Source organism: Helianthus annuus, chromosome 14 (genome assembly GCF_002127325.2).
Source record: "Helianthus annuus cultivar XRQ/B chromosome 14, HanXRQr2.0-SUNRISE, whole genome shotgun sequence".
Lineage (NCBI taxonomy): Eukaryota > Viridiplantae > Streptophyta > Magnoliopsida > Asterales > Asteraceae > Helianthus > Helianthus annuus.
Genome location: NC_035446.2, coordinates 135,417,540 through 135,426,958, shown reverse-complemented (window position 1 = coordinate 135,426,958; position 9,419 = coordinate 135,417,540). Strand labels below are relative to the sequence as shown.

At 38.7% G+C, this 9,419-nt stretch overlaps 1 protein-coding gene across 1 annotated transcript; it reads right to left on the bottom strand.

Moving 5' to 3' along the window:
• Nucleotides 1-722: 722 nt before the first annotated feature.
• Nucleotides 723-4,014, bottom strand: LOC110884101 (microtubule-associated protein RP/EB family member 1C). Its single transcript, XM_022131770.2, has 6 exons — nucleotides 3,371-4,014; nucleotides 2,036-2,191; nucleotides 1,796-1,902; nucleotides 1,499-1,709; nucleotides 1,291-1,404; nucleotides 723-1,192 (listed from the first exon to the last, which is right to left on the bottom strand). Exons 1-6 carry the CDS (start codon nucleotides 3,476-3,478, stop codon nucleotides 944-946), a joined length of 945 nt encoding a protein of 314 aa, XP_021987462.1. The 5' UTR covers nucleotides 3,479-4,014; the 3' UTR covers nucleotides 723-943.
• Between the last annotated feature and the right edge of the window lie 5,405 nt (nucleotides 4,015-9,419).

Genomic DNA, 9,419 nt, shown 5'->3' with positions numbered 1-9,419 from the left:
ACTCTGGGAGCATAAGACTAGTTAACATAGTTTTAACAAATGATCAAGAAAATAAACAAGAACATATCAACACATACACTCTCTTTTTAGTTTATTGTGGAATGGTATTAACACTATTAATTACAAAGAATTTGGTTAATCAAATTTTCAAGGCTTGTGTGCAAAAAAACATGATGAAAGCTTGCTGAACTTTGTATGTAAAATTTGTAAGACCACGGGATTTGAGCAAGCCTTCAATCTCTCCTTCTCACGGCCGGCTCCATAGGCTTGGCAATCTAGGCACGGGCCTAGGGCCACCAATAAATAAGGGTCTCCAAATTTTTAGAAAGTTTATATATATATATATATATATATATATATATACTATATGTATTAGGCCCAAATAAATATTGTTTAGCAAACAAATGCCAAGTTTCAAAACCCATTTCGCCCTGATTTCCAACTATTACAACACAACAACCATCAACTTAATCATCAATATTTAGCGGCCTAAAGCCCCTAAATACAGCCGCAATCATCGTTCCCACTTTCCATCGCAACCTGTTTTCAATTTCTAGGCTATCGGCTATCACTAGACAAAAAAAGTAGGGCCCCTAATTTATAGTTCGTTTAGGGTCTCAAAAAACGTAGGAACTTTAAATCTATGAAAGACAGGATGTAATAGAATGAAATCCTCACAATACTGAATGAGTACAGACTACAGATAGTTAACACAGCATATACATACCAAAACAACTACATCATTATCACATCATTTTGAAATTTCTCATAACAGGTCAAATGTGGATGAATTCGCATTTTGCACCAACATTATATTGTTTGCCCGACAACGAAAACAAGTTGTCACTAAACACACTGCATACAAATGAGCAAAAGATAAAAAGATAGTTTGCATTATCAAGACATGAAGAAACATAGTAAACAACATAAGATGACGGACCCATCAGTAAGTCATAAGAGGTGACCCACTGCAGTGTACATCAGTAGCATTAGACACCCTTTGCTTTGGTGACAATGTGTCACTTGCAGCCACATCAACATCAAGATTTATAATACTTTTCCTCTTTTGAGTCTTGTATTCTTCCACGTCCTCAGTTGGTTTCTCCAGGTTAAGAAGCATAGCCTGACCTTCTTCCACTATAGATGCATCCTCTTCTACAGCATACAAGATCTTCTTTATGGCATCTACTACCTGCACAAGAGAAAATATGCCAATTACATACATAACGTCACATAAACAAAAACATCACATTACAAATAACTTGAAATATATCAAGGAGAAAACCGTACGGGCAAGTTTGAGATGCTAGGAGTCTGGCACAGGATTTCTATGTCCCTCAGTTTTGCAAAGTAGAAATCTCTCTCTTTCTCAAGACTGTCCATAGTTAGCTTCAACTCAGTGATCTGCATAACAATCAAAGCTAATTCATTAATTAAGGACACTGGTTGTTGTATAACTTGAGGGATATTTGGATCACCATTTGTGTGATTTTTATACCTGTTTATCGTACGCGGAGACATCTACGGTTGGTGAGGGCTTAGCAGTCTTGGCAGGTGGACCTGTTGGGTGGGCAGGAGGCGCATCGCCTCTTCGGGTGGGGTGAGATTTAGGTGCCGCTGTGGAGCCCCGAGCGGATTGCGATGGTGCGGATTTCTTGCTTGCTTCTTTCCCACCTTTGCATGACTCTCTTCTTTCCATTGGGTTGTAACTGTAACACGAAATTGAAGAAGCTAATTAAGAACTAACAATTACTATGATATAACAGTTAAGGGACCGAAATCAGTAAGAACTTACTTGTGATGACTACCTCCACTAACAGAATCACAGTATCTCTTCATCCACTGCATGAATTCGAGATTATCTAACGGTCTTCCTTTCACTAGCTTGCTCACCTCAATGTGCTATAACATAAATTATTTATTACTCAGCATCAAACGTCATAATAAACTATTAAATTCTATATTGCACATTCTAGTTTCTAAAAACAATCAGAGCATCACAATTGCAGTTGCTACATATAAATCAGGGAGAAACCTTGGTGATTTTCAGTTTGTTGAAAACATCCTGAAGAACCTTGTAGTTCTGGATCATATCATACTCTGACTTAGCATCGAAATTGACCTTATGCATCGGCACCATTCCAGGATGTGCAGCATCCATTAGCTGACAGTGAACTGCCCCCGAACACGCCTGCATCGAATCAATCCATTCAAATCTCTATAATCCATGCATCAACATATCAATAGCTTATGTCACTCGCTGATACAAACTAGAACACCCCAAAACACAGTTTAAACTAACCTAAGGTTTAAATTTAGTAGAAAACATTAATATATATATATATATAGAGTAAGGTTAACATACAAAAAGCCTTATCATACATCACATAGGAGACAATGGTAACCGTTGGATCAGGGGTATAATCACGCATGGGATCACATAATCACGCATGGGACCACATAATCACGCATGGGACTATAATCACGCACGTTCTATGATAATAACGCACGTTATATTTTTTGTCATGTATGTTAATGTAGGTTAAGCCCTGATGTACATTATACTTTATCTATATATATATATATATATATATATATATATATAGAGAGAGAGAGAGAAAGTATATATAGAGAAAGTATAATGTACTTCAAGGCTTAACCTACATTAACATACATGACAAAAAATATAACGTGCGTTATTATCATAGAACGTGCGTGATTATAGTCCCATGCGTGATTATGTGGTCCCATGTGTGATTATGTGGTCCCATGCGTGATTATACCCCTGATCCAACGGTTACCATTGTCTCCTACGTGATGTATGATAAGGCTTTTTGTATGTTAACCTTACTCTATATATATATATATCTAGTTTTGTTTTTCGGCTGGTAGATAGAAACAAAAACATAAAAACACACAACATAAGATTACCAAGGGTTTGAATTGAGCGAAAACAAAAATCTACCGCTAATTTTGTTCTTTAGGCTCGTTCATAGAAACAAAAACATAATTAAAACACACAAGATAACACCTAAGGTGTGCAATTGGGCGAAATATAAAAAAAATTCTCGCTAATTGTGTTTATCGGACTCGTAGATGTAAAATAAAACATTCAAAAGCACACAATAACATAATCTAGGGTTTAAAATTGGGGAAAATCATACATCTATCACTAATTGTGTTTATCTAGCTAGTTGGTGTATAATTAAACATTCAAAAACAGATAATAACATAATCTAGGGTTTGAGATTGGGGAAAATCATACATCTATCGCTAATTGTGTTTATCTAGCTAGTTGATGTATAATTAAACATTAAAAAACAGATAATAACATAATCTAGGGTTTGAAATTGGGGAAAAACGAAGAAACCTCTTCAACTTTAGAGAGATTGAGTTGGAGAGTGGAGTTGATCCAGGCTAAGATCTCGGATCGGCCAACGAAGTAAGCACCGTCCATCATGCCGATGTTAGTCGCCATCTCTTTCTGATGAATATTCTAGGGAGAGAGAGAGTGCGGCAACGCTCCTAGAGAGAGAGAGAGAGATAACGGTCTGTGGGTTTTGAAATGAGTCGAGGGGAGGGCGGGATTTATATTGCTTTGGGAATTCGAAAAGAAGGGATTAATGGGCCTAACGGCTACAAAGAAAAAATAACCACAGGCTCCTCACTTCTGGACTAGATTTATTTTGTTAAAATACCACTAAACATCGATACTGTTGGATAAGATCTTTTCTGTGTCTTGGGAATCTCAGTCGTGATTCACCTCTTCATTCCCAGACCTATGGTACTCAGCAAGACCCCCATCCAAACATCGATACTGGCGACGCCCCGACCACTGCAAACGCTCAGACCTCGGCGACCGCCGGTGGTATCGCAAACGCTGAACCAGGTGAGCATAACTTTACTGGGGATCAGGAGGGTAGGCAACGGAACAACACTGACTTTGTGGAGATGGAAAAAAACGCTACAATTGAGGTAGGTACTCAAGTTGGTTTCCAATTAAACGGGTTTGAGTCATTGGTTCAAAACACAGTTCAGGGTGAGGGTGATAATATAGTTCCCCAATGAATTTTATGACGATTAATTTGAGGGGGGTTCAGAACCCGAAGAAAGCGGAGTGGGTTCGGGGTCTCAAAACTACACACGGGACTCATTTTATGGCGATACAGGAAACGAAACTGAGTAGGGGCAGGAGAGTCGTGTATAGCAGCTTTTGGGGGAGATCGGCCTTCGATTTCGAAGCGGTCGATGCAGTGGGTACTTCCGGGGGTTTGCTGGCACTGTGGAATCCTGATGTGTTTGATAAAGTCTGTTCGATTAAAGAAAGGCACTTTTTAGTTGTGACTTGTAACATTAGAGCAACTGGGGAATTGGTGAACGTGGTCAACATTCACGCCCCTAATGACCTGATTGCTCGGAGACTCGTCTGGGGTAAATTGGCGGAGATAAAAAACAACGGCTCTGGCTTGTGGGTGATGGCGGGGGACTTTAATGATGTTCGGAGTCCAGATGAGAGGAAAAATTCGGAGTTTGTGGCGTTAAATGCGGCCCATTTTAACCTATTCATTGAGCAAGCTGATCTTTTGGAATACCATATGGGAGGTCGTTTGTTCACATACCGGTCGGACAATGGGTTAAAATTGAGTAAACTGGATCGCTTTTTAGTTTGCAGGGGGTTTATGAATAACTGGCCTAATGCGTCGGTGCTCGCCCTGTCAAACGTTGTGTCGGATCATAGCCCTGTTTTACTATCCACGATTCCAGTGGACTATGGCCCCACCCCAACCAGAGTGTTCAACTCGTGGCTGGAGATACCGGGTATGCTGGACTACACTGACCACTTGTGCAGGGCTTTTAATTTTCAGGGTAAGGCGGATTTAGGCCTCGCTGTGAAGCTAAAATGGATTAAATTTCGGGTAAGGGATTGGGTGACTGAATTCAAAAAGGTGCAGAGTGCCCAGTATAGTCAAAAACAGGAGATTCTTGAAACTTTAGATTTTGAAGCCGAATCTCGAGACTTGATGCCGCATGAACTTCAGTCTCGAGCGGAGTGCAAAAAATTTATCGTTGAAGCGGATAAAATGAAAAATATGGACCTAAAACAAAAGTCTCGGGTTCGGTGGGCAGTTGAAGGTGATGAGAATACCGCCTATTTTCATGGGGTAGTTAAGGCGAACTCAAGCAACAACCGTATTAATGGTATGTGGATTGATGGGGAGTGGGTAAATCAACCTCCTATTATAAAGGATTTTGCAGCAGCTTTTTTCTCTAAGAAGTTTGAGGAACCTGTTGAATCACGGCCCACCTTGGTGTGCCTCGACATAGCCCGGATCTCGTCAATGGATGCGGATGCATTGGTTAGACCATTCTCTCTTGTGGAAATTAAAAACGCGGTTTGGGATTGCGAAGGGGATAGGGCTCCAGGCCCGGACGGGATTAACTTTACGTTTATTAAAAAATGTTGGAGCGGGCTACAAAGCGACTTCTACAAAATTTTTGAAGAATTTTATCATAATCAATCCATTAGCAGGGGTTGTACTTCATCGTTTTTAGCACTAATCCCTAAACGAAATGACCCGGGGGGGTTAGGGGACGACCGTCCGATTAGCCTTATTGGTTGTATAAATAAAGTGATTTCGAAGGTCTTGGTCAATCGGTTGAAACCAGTCGTTAATGGACTAATCTCGGAAGAACAAACGGCCTTTTTGGCAAGTAGAAGCATTTTGGATGGCCCTTTGATCCTAAATGAAGTTATAGCTTGGTTAAAAATGTCTAAAAAGGTCGGGATGTTGTTTAAGGTAGACATCGAAAAAGCATATGATTCGCTAAATTGGGATTTTCTAAATTCCATCATGTGTCAAATGAATTTTCCAGATAGATGGAGGGGTTGGGTGATGGCTACAGTTACAACGGCGCGGGCATCCGTTTTGGTTAACGGGTCACCGACTCAAGAATTTCAATGTTACAGGGGCCTTCGACAAGGAGACCCTTTGTCACCCTTTCTATTCATTATTGCTATGGAGGCGTTATCTAAAGTGATTAAACGCGCATGCTCAATCGGCTTGTATCATGGGATCAAGTGCACCCCGCACGGTCCTCTTTTATCTCACCTTTTCTTTGCAGATGATGCTATTTTTGTTGGGGAATGGTCACACACGAATGTGATGAATCTAAATAGAATTATGCGATGCTTCTTTCTTGCTTCAGGGTTGAAGGTGAATCTGGCTAAAAGTAGCTTGTATGGTATTGGGGTGGGGGAGGAAGAAAGATTGGATATGGCCACGTGTAACACCCCAAAACCCGAATGTTTGTATTTGTCGTATGTGCATATAAGACACATCGTGAAATAAATAACTAGGTTATTTAACCTAGTTAAGTATATGGTAAAACTATCAAATGGAGAGAGTTGTGCCAAATGTGTTCTAAGTGCCAACATGAGGGACCAATTAAAGTAAAATGGAAGTTGAGTTATTAAAATGAAAAATAAACACACACAAACACACAATTCGTGTGTGTTCTCGAACGTACAGGGGCTTCAAGAAGCCAAGCCCTAGTTCTTCAAAAAGCTTCAAATTAAGGGATGATTCAAGGCTCAAATTCGCGAATTCTCATGGATTAATGATCACCATCACAAGGGGATCATAAGGTATGTCTTAGAAGTTAGATTGGTGATCTTTCACGAAGTGGGTTTTGATATAAATCGCGAATTCGTACGAAATTGAGAATGGGTGTGTGTTAGAATCATCATATTGAACATGGGTTATGCATGAATTAGGTTAATTTGATGTTTTAGGGTGAAACCCATTTGTTATGATGAAGATGATGACATGGGTGAATCATCCATGTCTAATTTTGCTTAATGTTGATGTATTTTGATTTGCATAAAGGGTTCTTGTTAGAGGAATTAAAAGAAATGTAATTCTAGTATGTTTGATGTTTATGCATGTATGATTCATGTTGATTAGAAGGAAGAAATTGATGAATTATGTATGAGATTAGAAGGATATGCATGAATTAGTTGTACACTATGCTTACAAGGTAGTACACATATCAAAAGTATGATGAAATTATGAAGAATTAAGATTAGATCACTTGTAAGTGATTAATAAGTAGTTATGAAGTGGGTTTTAGATGATGTAATGTAAGTTGATGATTTACTTATGTTAACAATGTTTGGAATCATACATGTGTGTGAGTGTTTAAAGAAATTGGATAAGAAATGGTAAATTGTTGGATGAAATGAACAAAATGTGATGATAATATGTATGATGTTTAATTTAAATACCACATGTTGATTAGTAGAAGGATTTGATGAACTAAGTATGAATTTAGAAGATTGTGCATGAATTAGTTGTACGTTATGCTTAAAAGATGGTACGCACCCCAATCGTATGATAAAATGTATCTATTGTCGTCCGTGTAGTCGATTATGATGTTACGGGTATATAATGATAAGCCGAACGTTAAACTAAATGAACCGTTGACTTCTAAAAGTCAACCGTGTATAAGAAGGATGGTTAGACGAGTCGTCATAATTGTAAGATTAAGGTAAGTTATATGGAGCGTGTTTGACGAATGTGTGTTTAATGCAATGACATGATAGGTTACATGAGTTGAAATGATATGAATTTGGTCACATGTATTATGCTTGCTAGAAGTAACTAATGAAAGTCAAATAGGAATTATGCGATCAATATGATCGTTAACATGTACAATTATGTATGCTAATAAGAATGTGATTTCGATGACATGGAAGTATAGGAATCATGTCGAGACGGAATCAAGCACGAAAGGCTAACGGGTCAAGAAGTGGCGAAGAAACAAATATGAACACGGGTGCATGAGGTAAGTGATTCCGTAATCACTTCTTAGTTGTTTATGTGATGTTATATGCAATTTAATTATATGTGATAATTGAGGTCAAATAGGAATGAATTGTATGATGTCAATGGATGTATTAAACGGATCTTAGTTTTGATCCGAGCAAGGTAGGTGTGATTAAGAAATTGAAGCTAAGTAGTGGAATTGGTTACTTATGTAAGAAATTCCTTTGTTATTAAGGATAGAGCATAGTTGACTAAAATGCCCTTGATAGGTATATCGGGCAAACGACCTTAGAAGTCGTTTGGAAACGAGCTATTCGATTAGAGTAATGTCTTGGACAAGTATGAAAGCGAAGTATAGGGTTTTGTATGTCATAGTTCACTTAATGCGCAAATACCCATAACGGGTCAAAAATTAGCTTTTGAGCGAAAATGGGTTAAGAGGATGCAAGACGTCCGGGAATTTAATCTTTTATGATAGGTGCCAATGAAATTATTAAAGTTCATATGAGATTGGGGTCAAATAATCAGATTATGTTGTTAAATGCACGAACGGGTCAAATAGTTAGAAAATGGTAATATGTCAAATGCACGTAAGTTAAGAATTTCCTTAATCCGGAGGTAGGATTTTAAGTTAATATGATAGAATGTGAATTTACAAGCATGTAGGAAGAAACGGGAGGTTAAACGGGTAAACGGTTCAAAAGTTATGCGCGTTTTAGTGCGTACGGACGACGAAACGGAACTGCAGAAAAACTGCAATTTCTAGAGGGCGTCGCCGACGGGTATGGGGGCGTCGCCGACGGGCTCCAGAAAGTGAATTTTTGTGCTGACGGGTTAATTACCTGCCTACGGGTTTTTGGGCTACGGGTGAATGCAAGGCCCGTCGCCGACGGCCCTAGGGGCGTCGGCGACGGCCTCCCCAAGTCTCAAAAGCTAAATTCTTGTTATTTAAGTTGATTTATGTGTCGTAGACTTCGGTTTGTTATCCGTGGACTACGACGGACTTTCCAAACATGATTTTTACGGTTCCTTAGATGTTATGGGTTTTAAACCTAAGTCTAAGACCCTTGTAACTATTGTATGTAAAGATGTAGGAAGATATGTACGTATGTAGATGTGTAGGTATGTATGTCTAAAGATATGTATGAGCGTATGCATGTATGTAAAGATGTAGGAAAGGTATGTACGTATGTGGTTGTGCATGTATGTATGTGTAAAGATATGTATGAGCGTATGCATGTATGTAAAGATGTAGGAAAGGTATGTACGTATGTGGTTGTGCATGTATGTATGTGTAAAGACATGTATGAGTGTAGGCACGTATGTATGGTCGTAAGAAAGGTATGTGTGTATGTAGAGGAGTATGTATGCATGTAAGATGGTACGTGTGCATGATTTAAATACGTAGAGTTGTAACGTTACTAATTATGCGTTTGAGGTTGGTATGTAATGCAGGAACGAGAATATCGGATTCTTACGAAATTTAAGCTCTACCTGAAATAAGAGGATGAGTAAGGATAGTTGGATGAACTAATGTTAAATTGTCGAATGTTATTCAATCATTAATTATATGGGATTAATGTTATATGATGT